This window comes from Oryctolagus cuniculus, chromosome 17 (assembly GCF_051225735.1).
Source record: "Oryctolagus cuniculus isolate XC-2025 breed Fujian yellow rabbit chromosome 17, ASM5122573v1, whole genome shotgun sequence".
NCBI classification, from domain to species: Eukaryota; Metazoa; Chordata; class Mammalia; order Lagomorpha; family Leporidae; genus Oryctolagus; species Oryctolagus cuniculus.
The window spans coordinates 48305221-48318385 of NC_142883.1; the positions used below are offsets into that span (position 1 = coordinate 48305221).

General features: G+C 59.2%; 1 protein-coding gene across 8 annotated transcripts in view; it reads left to right on the forward strand.

Moving 5' to 3' along the window:
• The window catches only part of RAP1GAP2 (RAP1 GTPase activating protein 2), a 217900-nt gene that overhangs the window by 124076 nt on the left and 80659 nt on the right, over positions 1-13165 (forward strand). Inside the window, exon 1 of one of the 8 annotated variants that reach the window (XM_070061221.2) lies at positions 12209-12335. The exons of the other annotated variants lie outside the window; for them this stretch is intronic. Coding sequence (XP_069917322.1) covers positions 12309-12335 — 27 coding nt within the window. The 5' untranslated portion in view covers positions 12209-12308. Of the gene's footprint in view, positions 1-12208; positions 12336-13165 lie in introns of those variants that run through there. 8 annotated transcript variants of the gene reach the window in all.

Here is a 13165-nt window from a genome sequence, read left to right on the forward strand (position 1 = left end):
GGCTATCAGCCTAGAGCTGAGATTTGACCTTGATCTTGTTACTTCAGTTGGCGACTTGTGGGTCTGCCACCTAGGCAGAAAGTTCACAGTTCCTTCACAGGGTGGGGGTGGGGACCTCCGCAAGCCTGGCTCGCCAGCCCCGAGTGGGTCTTGTCTGGTCTTTTCTTGAAAGAAGGTCCCTCGCCCGTCTCCCGTCACACATTGTCACCTTCCTCTTGTCCACCCGGAATCTTTCTTTGCTGCCCTTTCAGCCTGTGACTCTGGCTGGCGGGCAGGGACGGAGTGCAGCTGCCCCTACCCGGTTGATAATGCCGACACCTAATCCCTGTGATCTGCTTCTGTCCAGTTCTCATAACGCTGCCACTTCCGTTCCAAGGGCTGGGAATTCCCTCTGCTGCTTGTGGCAGAGTGGCTGTGGGGTGGAGAGTGTGTGGGTCTGGGGTCATTGCAGGGTGAATGGTGGGAAGGCGTGGCATGGGAGGGAGGCCCTTCATTCAGCTCGGACTGGCCGTGTAGATAACCCTAGCTGTGACCTGCTTGGCACAGAAAGTCCCCCTCCTGGTCCCCCAGGTCAGATAGCGTTGCCCGGCGACGGGGCGGCCAGCACGGCTCCAGTAGGGAGAGTCAACAGGACACATGTTTGACATTCAGTGTCGCTGGCAGACAAGCAGGTCGGCAGGGCCTCCAGCTGCCCGGTGATCTCGCATTGTCCGCGTGCCATGCGTGTCCGCCTTGGCACTCAGCTCCAGATGGTCCCCTCTGGGAAATGGCCGTCAGCTGTTGTAAGGGGGGTGAGCCAGTCCCAGCCTTGGCCCCATGGAGACTGTCACCCTGACCACTGTGGGCACATTCCCCAGAGACCCTGGGCTGGCCGGGACGCCCTGGCTAGCTAGAGCATCAAGGACAGGTTCCTGTCTGCTTGGGGCTGCAAAGGCAGGCGTGGGGTGGCGCCTGGCCCCCAGAGGGTGTGCATGGGGTCCCAGCACAGGCGATGATGAGTGAGGGCTGCAAAGGGACACCCGTGTCTCTGACTCCCCCAGAGGGTGCCCTTTCCCAATTCGCACGAAGGCCCTTGGCAGGCCAGCCTTGGTCCTGCTTAAGGGAAGGTGAAGTCTCCTGATCCAGAGACCGCCTGTGGGATGGTGAGCATGGCCCGGCTGGGCCCGCCGTCCCCTGGCCTCCTCAGGTGCAGTGGGGTCCCGGTGAAGGGGGGGCATGGGGCCAGTGGGTGGGCCCATCTGTATGGGGTGGAAAGGAGACCTCTTTCCTAGAGTGGGAGGTATACAAATGGTTGTCGGGAGGGGGGACCTCCAGGGCTGTGATTGGCTGGGGCCCTGCTGACGTCCTTTCCAGCAGGGGTCATCTGACACCAGCATGGGTGGTCTGGTGGGGGGGTCTGGGTGAGGGGAACCCTGACTGCTTTCCCTAAATGCACCTGCAGGCTTCTTCCTCTCCCCCTGCCCCTGGCCTTCTTCCTCTTTTCCAAATCTCCTCACTCAGGGACACACTTTAGGTGCCACCCACTCTGACTCCTCTGCATACGGCAGCTGCCCGGCAGGAGTGCCAGGGAAGTCTCTCCGTTTGCTTTGTGAATGTCTGTGATGTGCCCACAGAGTCAGCCTGGGGCTAGCGCCGTGAACACGGCCAGCAGGATTCCTGCCCCCATGGAGCTTCCCATCCAGTGAGGGACATGAACAGTCCAGCAGAAAACCCCAGCTGCCCAGAGGCGCTCAGACAAAAGACGTGGCATTCACAGGTTCCGCTTTGAGGGGTGTCTGCGGAGAGAGAGAAGGCTCCCTGTGAGGACCCAGGGAAGACCCCTGGAGGAGGGGACATGTAAGCTGAGCCCCGGAAGGCGAGAAGGAATGGCTGTGTGGAGGATGGGCTGGACATAGGAAATAGCAGGTGCAAAGGCACTGAGGTGAGATGGGGAAGAGCCTGCCTCTTCGAGCAACAGAAAGGAGGCCTGTGTGCTGCAGTGAACCTGGGCAGGGGCAGGGGCAGGACGAACCATCCCCAGGGACCTAGGGAGGGATTTGGAAGTTTTCTCTCAGTTTCTCTAAGTTTTATTTATTGGAAAGACAGTGACAGAGAGGGAGGGAGGGAGGGAGAGAGGGAAGGAGGAAGGAAGGGGAGGAGGGAGAGAGGGGAAGGAAGAAGTAGGGAGAGGGAGATCTTCTATCCAGTGTTTCACTCCCCAGATGCTCACAGTGCACAATGGCCAGGGCTTGGCCGGGGACCAAAGCCAGGAGCTAGGAACTTAGTCCAGTTCTCCCATGTCAGGCACACAGCTGCAGGCAGGAGCCAGACCTGGCTATTGAACCCAGGCACTCATCCACGAATCCAAACATGGGCCCCCAGGGTTGGGTTTTAATCCTTGGGGTGGTGTGATTGACATCTGGCTGTTTCTAGACTCTGAGATCTTGACAGTATGGTAAGGAGAAATGGGGGCGGTGTTCAGGTTGTGTTGGGGAGGGCAGGACTGTGGGCTGGGCTGATGGATCGGATGAGGGAGCAGGAGGAATCTCAGAGGCCGGTCATTCTAGATGGGGGTGAGCTGTGGAGGTGGCGGGGGGTGGTGGCGGATGCACCAGGTGTGAGCTGCTCCTGAGACAGCAGAGTGGAAAAATCAAACTTGCATTTGGAGCTCCAACGAGAGGTCACAGTTAGAGATAGCCATGTGGGGGAATCAGTGCAGAGACCACGTCAGCTCCGGAAGGCAGCACAGTGGCGAGGGGCGGGCCCAGGCTGAGCCCTGGGAGGGGGATCCAGGTCCTGCAGAGGGCACAGGTGGTAGGTGCCTGCACGGAGCACGGTGTCATGGACACAGAGGGGCAGACGCTGCCAGGAGGAGCACATCGCGCTGGGGATGAGGGCGACAACTCTAAAGAGCTTCAGCAGCATGGGGGTCCTGGGCAGCTTTGACCAGGGCACTTTTAGGGGTGCCCTGAGGCCAGACTGATCAGCCAAAGGAGGCAGGAAGGCCCCATCGCTTAAGGTGTGCAGACTGCTACAGAGCTGACCGGGGTGGCCCAGGCTCCATCCACTGCAGCGGGGGGTGGTGGGGGTGGTGGTGGTGGTGGTGGAGCAGGCAGCACCCCCAGAAGGGGTGCATGGGGGCAGATGCCCAGCTGAGCCTTGGAGGTATAGGCCCAGTTGCCTTCTCCAGCAGCTGTGGCCTGTCCTCCAGGCCTGGGCGAGCAGGGTCGTGATTTCTCACTGCCAGTGGCCCATTTGGGTTGGCCACTCCCAGGCCTGCAGTTCGCCCTCTCCTATGTACAACTGCATGGCCAAAGCTCCTCCCAGTGCAGTGAGAACAAGGTGATGCCTGGGGAGGGAACAATAAGGAGGCCAGTGCTTGGCAGTCCGTGGTCCCTACTGCTCCTTGCGTGCAGCTGGGTGGTGAGCAGGAGTGCTGGGTGCCCTAGCCGTGGGCTGGACCTTCCTTGTGACTCACCAGGCCCCCTGGTGGCCACTACCAGCAGTGCCAGCTAGTGGCCTGTTGATGGGGCTGGGGAGCCCTGGGGGAGGGAGTCCATCAGCTGGGGAGACCCCGGGTGTCCAGCTGCTGGGAACTGGGGCCCTGCTACTGCGTGCGCCGCTGACCTGGCACTCACTGCCTCCAGAGACCTCCTTCCATCAGGTCTCCGCGGGGTGCCGGCAGCTTCCTCACCCAGAAGCTCCTGCAACGGGTCCTGCCTTCCCTGTTTGTCAGATTCCTGCACTGTTTTGGTCCTGCCCAGCCTGCAGCTGCAGTCCCAGGTCAGCAAGGTGCCTCCCGCAGTGCCTGGCCTCTTGGAGGGAAGGGAGCTGAGCTCACTCCCCTTGTCCTGCCTTAGGTGCCGCCACGGTTGCCTGGTGTGCTTTGAGGATGGCAGTGGGCAGGTGTGTTAGAAACAGGCATGAATGATGGCCGAGAGGGGCAGGAGGGTGTGGGCAGCTGGTTAATGGTCCTCGCCTTTGGGGCCCACAGGCCTCTGAGGACTGGGTGTGTGTGTTTGTCCGAGTGTTTAATGTGTTTGTGTGGAGGGGGAATGTGAACATTGTAACCCTTTGTTTTGTCATCTGTGTGTTTTGGGTGTCTGTCTGGGGATGGGGCCTTTGCTGTGACTGCATCTGCAGCCGAGTGAGGCCCTGACCAGGACGGCTGGACCTGCATGGGCAGCCCTGTGTCCCTGCCCCGAACCTTGCTAGGGTCTCCAGCTGCCCCTGCACCCGTTCGTGGGCTGCAGCTGGCAGAGGGGGGCAGGGCAGTTGTGTGATCAGACATATGGCTCCTGAGGAGGAGGGCGTGTGGCTGCACATGCGTAATTAGGCTGCCGGAGTGGGGACGAATGGCTCGTTTAGGTAATGAGTAACAAGGCAGGGAGCAAAGGGGCCCCTCCAGGGGATGAAAGGAAGCTGCCAGGCATGGGAAGGCTGGAGCCTCTCAGCCCCCTGCTGCCCCCTCTCTCCGGAGGGCAGACTGGGGGTCTTAGTTGCCATGACTCGGATGGAGACTCTCAGGCCGGTCAGAAGTGTGAGCCCCCAGAGGTGCCAAGATCCCTCCCTTTCCTGTTTTTAAAAATTTATTTGAGAGGTCGAGCTACAGACAGAGGGAGAGACAGAGAGAAAGGTCTTCCACCCATTGGTTCACTCCCCAAACATCATCTACAATTGCCAGAGCTGGGCCAATCTGGAGCCAGGAACCTCTTCCAGGTCTCCTACGGGGGTACAGGGACCCAAGCACTTGGGCCATCCTCTACTGCTTTCCCAGGCCACAGCAGAGAGCTGGTGGGAAGTGGAGCAGCTGGGACTCGAACCGGCACCCATATGGGATATCAGTGCAGCAGGTGGAAGCTTAGCCTACTACACCACAACGCCAGCCCCCACAGCTTTTTCTGATACCCCTCTTGGCTCGGCCTCACCCAGTGGCACAGGCGTCCCAAGTGGTGACGTAACCACCGCAACAAATGCTCTCTCCATAGCCCAGCACCTGCTGTATGTTCAGTGAGGGAAGGGTTTCACAAGGTCCCAGCAGTCCATTGTCCTGGTTGGGGTGCAGGCGGGTGCTAACAGGAAGAGGCCAGCTCTTCGGAATCCTGCTTTAGCACAGCCTAAAACCTGCTTCAGCCACTCGCAGTGCTGCTGTGGGCGTTGGGCGTTGGGTGGGTGCTTCCCCTTGAAGCGGGGAGTGTCTCTGAGACAGGTGACAGAGCACCTCCCTGTGCCCTGGGGACAGCCCCAGTGGAGGGGAAGGAGAGTGGCCAACTGCATACCCCGTGGTGAGCGTGGAAACCTATCTAGAAGGCTTGTTGGTGCAAGGGGCAGGTCTTGGCCTGTGGTGTAGGTGACAGTGTGAGGCCACATCCTTCGAGTCACCTTGCCTGAACAGCCCTGGCATGGGCTGGCAGTGGGGACAGACCTTTGTTTTGGAGATTGGAGAACTGACCGTGGGTCACAGCCAAGTTACTGGCAGGACTCGGTCCCCCTTCCCGGAGGCAGCTGGGTTCTCAGTTCCGTGGGAAGACCCTGGGATGTGTCTGGAGTGGGAATGGGACAGATGCAAGGGAGCTCAGGCAGGGGGGCAGCTCACGGGATCCAGAAAGGGGAGGAGGGGCGTGGGGAAGGGGCCCAGGTTCCAAGTCTGGTCCGGGGTGAATTCTCTCCAAGTGGGCAAATCCGGATGCTTCTTCCTTCCCCTCCCCTCAGCTCCCTAGGAGCACCTAGGCCTGAGGCAAGGCCAGGATTGGGGTGGGGGCTGAGGGACACCTGTGTGTCTGGCAGAGCTCAGGAGGTTTCTGTTGCAGGGCCGTGCGTGGGCTCTCAGAGGGAGCAGCACAGTAAGTGGGCAGCAGGGAGGGGAGGGAGGGATGTAGTGTGAGAGGGGAGCACTTTGGAAGGCACCATGGTTTCTGTAGGGACCTTGCCCGGGGAGCAGAGACCTCTGTGGAGTGGCGGAGGGCGCTTGCCTCCTGCACGCCCGCCTCCACCCGCTGGCAGCTGGGAGAGTGGAGCACACGGCCCTTCGCCTGTTCCAGGGACCGGGAAGCTCAGGAGGGAAGCGGAGACTTTCTGGGAGGCCGCGCTTGCTCTGCCCCCTCTGCCTCTGTGGCTCTTGGTTCTGTTCTGCAGGCAGAGGCAGGAGCAGACAGGCTGGGACACAGGGTGGCTGCTGGTGAGGCCGGAGCCCCTCTTCTCTCTGCCTGTGCGGCTCTGGACTGCGCTGCTCCGAGAGCGCCTGACCCTCCCGTCCACCCTGTTCCAGGCCTCGCCGCGTTGCCAGCACATAACTGATGAGGTTTCCAGAGCTGTTTTTCCAATTCCCTCACTAGGAAGCTGAGACCTGAAGCCAAGCCTCACTCTGTGGGGAAGACAGGAAGTTTCAGGCCTCAGACTGGATCAGCACCAGGGAGCCCTGCTCTCTGACACCACCCAGGCTGGCTCGGACAGTCTCCAGGTGTACACGCCCCGCCCCTTAGCCAGTGCTGGGCAACTGGGAAGCAGGAGCCCCCCTCTTTCCTGGAAAGTGGTGCTCTTGTCCCCCGGAGGCTCTTCCATGCCCCTGGCCACACCCTCAGGCCCACACTCCGTCTGTGTGTCCCACGTGGGTGGCAGGGACACAAGCACTTGGGCCATCTCAAACTGGTGCTCATAAAACCCGCCGTGCCACAGTGCCCGCCCCTAGAAAGCACATTCGTGAGCTCTCCCAGTTCTTACAGCCACGCTGGAAGAGAATGTTTACTTTCTCACTTTACAGATGAGAAAACTGAGGCCTAGAGAGAGAAAGGAAGCACTCCCCTCAGCCAGCTGGCAAGACAGAAATAGGAGTCTCCTGACTTCAAGTTCAGTGTTCTTTCCCCTACCCCAAGAAATACTGACTGTGTCTCATCGCTTCTAAGATACAGAACAGCTCTGAAATCAGGGTACGTCTCACAGCAGCAGCGTGGCACGGTTTGGAGTTGCCAGTGGTTTTGTTTTATGTGTGGTGCATAAAATAATGAGCACCTGACAACGGGTGTGGGTTTAGATTGGATGAAGCCGGGTGCGTGCCCTAGCTGTTACTATCCAATGATATGGTGTCTGCCAGAACCAAGTGAGGAGCCACGGGGCTTCTGCTGGGGGGCTTCAGACAAGGAGGGTGGGCAGATTCAGAGCCCTGAGCACCCTCTCCCCTCTAACGTGCGCCAGCTGATCTAAGTAACGCACCCCAGCCCTGTAAGCATGGCCCCGGGGGCCGTGGGCTGGTGTCACTGCCGGCTGGCCTTGTGATTTAACTTGTCTCAGCCTCGGTGTCCTCAGCTCTAGCAGAGGCTGGCCCTCCCATGGCCGCGAGGGTTGTGGAAGGGAGCCTATGTCAGGTGTTCTGTTGGGGTCTGGCAGGTGCAGTGAGAGCTCTCTGAGTGTCAGGCCTCCGCTGCCGGCAGATGTTTGCGGATCGGCGGCTGCCGCCGTGTGTGAAATGTGTCCACGTTTGCTGCCTCATTGCGGAAACACCCAGGGAGCGGGCGGGAAGCGTGATTGCAGTTCTGCGGATGTGGACGGGGAGGCCAAGGGTGTCACTGCTGGCTGGGGCCGGGCTGTGGTCCTACGCCGGTCTGCCTGCCTCTCGGGCCACGGCTCCTCCTCCTGGACTGTGGCTGCCCGGGGAGGGCCGCAGGCATGGTGGGGGGGGGGCCCTGCTGGCCCTGTGGCCTGGCTTTGGGCAGCTCATGTGGTTCTTGGTGGGCATTCTTTCTTGGGGGGGGGGTTTCTGATTTAGAAGGAAGAGAGGCCTCACTTGGAGGCCCCGCAGGCTAGTTTGGCCAAGGGGAACCTCCCTCTGCCCTTGAGCTACTGTCCCCTGTCCCCTGGTGCAGGACAGCAGCCAGTTTCACCTCATAGCAACAGCGACTGTTCTCCCCAGCCCTCATTCTTTCCCCCATGCTTGGCTGTCCTCGGGGCTCCCCTGCCTTTGCAAGGTTGGTGGGGTGTGGCCCTGCTGCCACCCTGTGGGGCTGGGGACCTCCTGTGCTGGCCGGGACTCTCCTGCCCTCCGAGTTTAACACAGAGAAGCCCACTGGCCTTCTCCTCCGTCCTTTTATCCTCCTCCTCTCTGTGCTCCACCCTTATCCCCTCTTTGACCCGGGAAACTTGGATCTGCTGCCAGCAGGCTGTGTGATCTTCCGCAGGCTGTTAATGTCTCTGAGCTTTTGTGACCACCTCTTCTCCTCCCCACACTGGGTCATCACGAGGGGTAGGCTGGAGGCAGAGGGGTGGACCCTGGGCCTGGACTGATTCTGGCTCCACTGCTGTGTCCTTAGTGTGGGGCTTGATTTCTTTTACCTCCATGGCCCTGTCTAGAAAATGGGGAGGTAACTGTACCCACGGGCCCTTCCTGACTGCCCCCATCAGCTTCCGCACAGGTGTGGGCCGGGCTCATTCCCACTCCTCTTTCTTTTTAAATCAACTTATTTGAAAAGTAGAGAGAGAGAGAGAGAGAGAGAGAGAGAGAGGGAGGGAGGGAGGGGAGGGGAGGGATCATCCATCTGCTGATTCACTCCCCAGATGGCCAAAACAGCCAGATCAGGGCCAGGCTGAAGCTTGGAGCCAGGATCCGGGATCCAGGAACTCCATCTCAGTCTCCAGTGTGGGTGCAGGGGCCCAGGCACTTGAGCCATCACCCACTGCTTTCCCAGGCACATTAGCAGGGGCTGGATTGACAGAGCAGCCAGGGCTTGAGCTGGTGCTTTGATATGGGATGTGGCTGTTGCAAGCAGTGGCTTAACCCAGTGAGCCACAGCGCTGGTCCAGGTTGTAGGATTTGCCTCTGTGATTGTCAGGTCACCAGATGGAAGCCAGTTCCTCCCTCCCTCCCTACCTCCCTCCCTCCTTCCTTCGCTCCCTTTCTTTCTTTTCTTTCTTTTTTTTTTTTAAAGACATATTTATTTATTCGAAAGGCAGAGTTAGAGAGAGAGAGAGAGAGAGAGAGAGAGAATCTCCCCATCCACTGGTTCACTCTCCAAATGGCTACAACAGCCGGGGCTGGACCAGCTGAAATCTGCAGCCAGGAGCTTCATCCTGATCTCCACATGGGTGCAGGGGCCCAAGCACTTGGGCCATCCTCTGCTGCTCTGCCAGGCCATTAGCAGGGAGCTGAATGGGAAATGAAGCAGCTGGGACTCGAACGGGTGCTCATAGCGGATGCCAGCGTCACAGATGTTGGCTTAACCTGCTGCGTCCTGACACTGGCCCCTCCAATCCTTTCTTTAGTTACTCACTCAACAAGTGTTTATGGAGCAGCTGCAGGCCAGGTGCTGAGGCAAGATTGTGGATGTGGCGGGGGAAGCAAGCAATTAAACAAGCGATGACAGCACAGAGAGATGGTGACTCCACAGGGCACGTGCAGGATTCTGTGGGAGTACCAGGGTGGAAGGAGGCCACTTTAGGGCCCAAAGGACAGCTAGGAGTCAACCCAGTCAAGTGGCGTGGGTGGGAGGAGAGGGGCTGAGGCAGTGTGGGGCCCAGAGGAGACCAGTGGGAGACCGGAAGTGTCCCGGGTCTGCCTGTTCTCCGGCCGGGGCCGTGCCTGCCCTCGCAGCTGCGGCTGCAGCGTTGTGTGCTCAGCAGCGTGGGACTGTAGCACATGCCTCACTGGCTCCGAGCAGGTTGGCGACGAGCCTGCAGCAGGTGCAGGTGGCCACAGGGAGGGCACTGAGGATGCAGGAGCCTCACCCTCGGCCCCTTTTTCCAGGGAGGGAGAGCAGGGCTCGGTAGAGCCTGGGAGGCCCGTGAGCTTGACCGCACTGTCTCTATCTGTGGTCTTCTATGTCAGGATTTGAGGTTGTGCCGGCGTTTCCTGCAGCCAGGGCTCCCTCTAGCACACGGTGCCTCCAAAAGAACCTGTGTGCAGGCCACATCCCAGACTCTGCCCCTCTCCTCCCCAGGCTCTTGTGCCTGTCAGGGCCCCCACCTTTTTAAAGATTTTTTTATTCATTTATTTGAGAGGCAGAGTTACAGGCAGAGAGAGGGAGAGACAGAGATCTTCATCCTCTGGTTCACTCCCCAAATGGTCGCAAGGTTCGGAGCTGGACTGATCCTAAGCCAGGAGCCAGGAGCTTCCTCTGGTCTCCCACATGTGTGCAGGGGCCCGTGCACTTGGGCCATCTTCTGCTGCTTTCCCAGGCCACAGCAGAGAGCTGGATTGGAAGAGGGCAGCCGGCACATGAACTGGTGCCCATATGGGATGCTGGTGCTGCAGGCGGAGGCTTAACCCACTGTGCCACAGTGCCGGCCCAGCCAGTGTCATTTTAAGCCCCAGGGATAGCCCTGAGCCCATGCCTTCTCCCAGCCCCTAGGGACATTTCCTGGGATGCTGATGGCAGCTCTGGAGCTGGGCTGGGCTGGAGGGAGGAGCTGGTCTGTGTCTGGGGCCTGGCAGGAACAGGGGGAGCAGAGACGAGCTCGGCTCCCTGGGCTGGCTTCTTGTCATGTCTTGGGAGCCTGGGCGTGAAGAGTGAGCACGGAGTTGGGAAGGGCAGATGACCCTCTCAGTTGCATTTACAGGGCTGTTTCTTGCCTGGCCTTGCACGGGGCAGGTACATAAGCTGCATCTTGTCCCACAACTGCCTTGCAAAGTGGGTCACCATGTCCATTTTACAGATGTGAAAACTGAGGCTGAGAGGTGGAGTGAGCAGTCGCATGGCTTGTCAGCAGCTTGCCTGCCTCTCAGTATGTCCAGGGCTGGTTCAGCTACGCCACACTGGTTTTTAGAGGGATTTAACAATTCATTCCTTTACTTTCAAGCTGGGAAAATTCTTTCCCTTCTTCCTAAAGCTGGAATGGGACTGAGGGCCCTGGATGGGTATGGGGTGTGGTGTTGGTAAGTTTTAGAAAATGACTGAGAGGCCCAGGGGAGCTGGGGGGAGCCCCAGGCCAGGTCCTCTGACCCCACATTACTGCTCCCCACACCCTGGTTGGAGCTGTAGCTGTGGCTCTTGTCTCCCCAGCTGTCACTTTGTTTTATGGTTTCCTTGTGGGCTGGCCAGACGGCATGATGACTGCTGTTTTTTTAAGTACATTAAAAAAAAAAAGACAATACATGCAATTGATTTTTTTAATAAAAAGATTTATTTATTTGAAAGAGAGAGAGAGAGAGAGAGAGAGAGAATGAGAATATCCCCTATTCACTGGTTCACTCCCCAAATGCCTGCAGAAGCTGCATCTGGGCCAGGCCAAAGCTGGAGCCAGGTCACTCTGTTGTTGTCAGAGACCCAAGAGCTTGCTGCTGCCTTCCCATCAGCTGCTGCCTTCCAGGGTCCTCGTCAGCAGGGAACTGGAATCGGAATGGAGCTGGGACTGGAACCCGGTGCTCTAATATGGGCTACAAACATCCCAAGCTGTGTCTTTTTTTTTTTTTTTTTTTTTTTTTTGACAGGCAGAGTGGACAGTGAGAGAGAGAGAGAGACAGAGAGAAAGGTCTTCCTTTGCCGTTGGTTCACCCTCCAATGGCCACCGTGGCCGGCGCACTGTGCTGATCCGAAGGCAGGAGCCAGGTGCTTCTCCTGGTCTCCCATGGGGTGCAGGGCCCAAGCACTTGGGCCATCCTCCACTGCACTCCCTGGCCACAGCAGAAAGCTGGCCTGGAAGAGGGGAAACCGGGACAGAATCTGGCACCCTGACCGGGACTAGAACCCGGTGTGCTGGCGCTGCAGGCGGAGGATTAGCCTATTGAGCCGCGGCGCTGGCCCAAGCTGTGTCTTAACCTCTGTGCTGAATTCCTGCCTGTCTTCTAACGTTTGACCCGTGAGGTTTTAGGATCTGTGGGCCCACAAGGATGCATTCGAAGCTACAGACCCCTGATCTTTCTTTCACTTCGTTCTTATTTTCTTTGTGCATAGAGCTTCCCATTTCACAGATGGGAACATTGAGGCTCCAACTAAGTGGGCCTACCCATAGTGCCACAACCCACAAGGCTTGGCGCTGTTTCCGTTGCGTTTGCAGGCCCTGGGGGGGCTCTCTCACTCCTTCATCCTCTGAGGCCCCAGCACCTCTCCCCTGGGAGGGTCCCCTTACCCTCCTAATGTTTGAGGCGAGGCCGCTCCACCAGCCCCGGGTTCTCTAGAAAAGCCTTCCCAGCAGAGGAGGGTCAAAGGTCGGGGCTGGTTGGCCTGGACTAACAACTCCGGGCGGACACCCAAATCCTGCAGTTCCTTGTCTGATCTTAAGGAAGTTGTCCAGCGTCAGCGCTGTGGTGGCAGCCGCAACAGCAGCAGCCGTAGCAGCCACGGCCGTGGGGCTCAGGCAGGCAGGCAGGGTCCCCACTCCCAGGGGACCGGCCCTGGTGGAACATGATGGATTTCTTGAAGAGCCTTCTGGTGAGTGTCCCGGGGCTGTGGAGCGGTGCCCTCCAGGCCCTGCTGCCCGAGGGGCTGGGGGCAGAGCCCCTCCTCCTGTCACCTGGCAGGGAGCCCCGAGTGGCTGTTTGCCTACCAAGGGGTGTGGGAGCCGCTTGTCACTCAGGGGAAGGAAGAACAGGAATCAGGCACAGAGGGACTCTGTGTGTGTGTGTGGGGGGGGGCAGGACAGGGACCGGGTCAGGGTTCAGGCCTTGGGTGGGCTTCTGGTATGCGAAAGCACAGAGCTCATCTGGGGTGGCTTCTGACCCCTGCCAGGCTCCGCAGGTGGGCACTTCTAGGAGAGAGGGGGAGGGGCTCTTCTTTAAGGCTCCAGCCTGGCCCAGACACCTGGAGCTGCCCGGCCAGCCTGGTGGCCCCAGCCCCTCTTGCTCTTCCTTGCATTGTGGATGGAGCCTCAGAGTGTGGGGAGTGTGGGGCTTGGGTCAGGAGGGAGAGCCGAGGTCTTGTGCTGCCCAGCTGGGCCATCCCTGGAGGGCTTGGTGCCCCTGCTGGAGGACATGGGGCCCAGACTGGCACAGCCGGGGCAGGACTGCTGGGCTCTTCCTCTTTGACGCACCTGCGGGCTGCTGGCCGGCCACTGGCTTGTTTCTTGCCTTTCTTCTCCTCCTTGGCTGTGTCACCCCCTTTTTCTCCAGGGAAGCCTAGGGGGACAGCCTGGGCTTGAGTGTGGGAAGGGACAGGACTCTTGTTTAGGGGGCTGGGCCGAGGAGTTCCCCGGTCTCAGGCTGTGCCATCGTTGGTTCTAGGAGGGGTAAAGGGAATGGGCGACCTTGTAACCAAACTGAAGT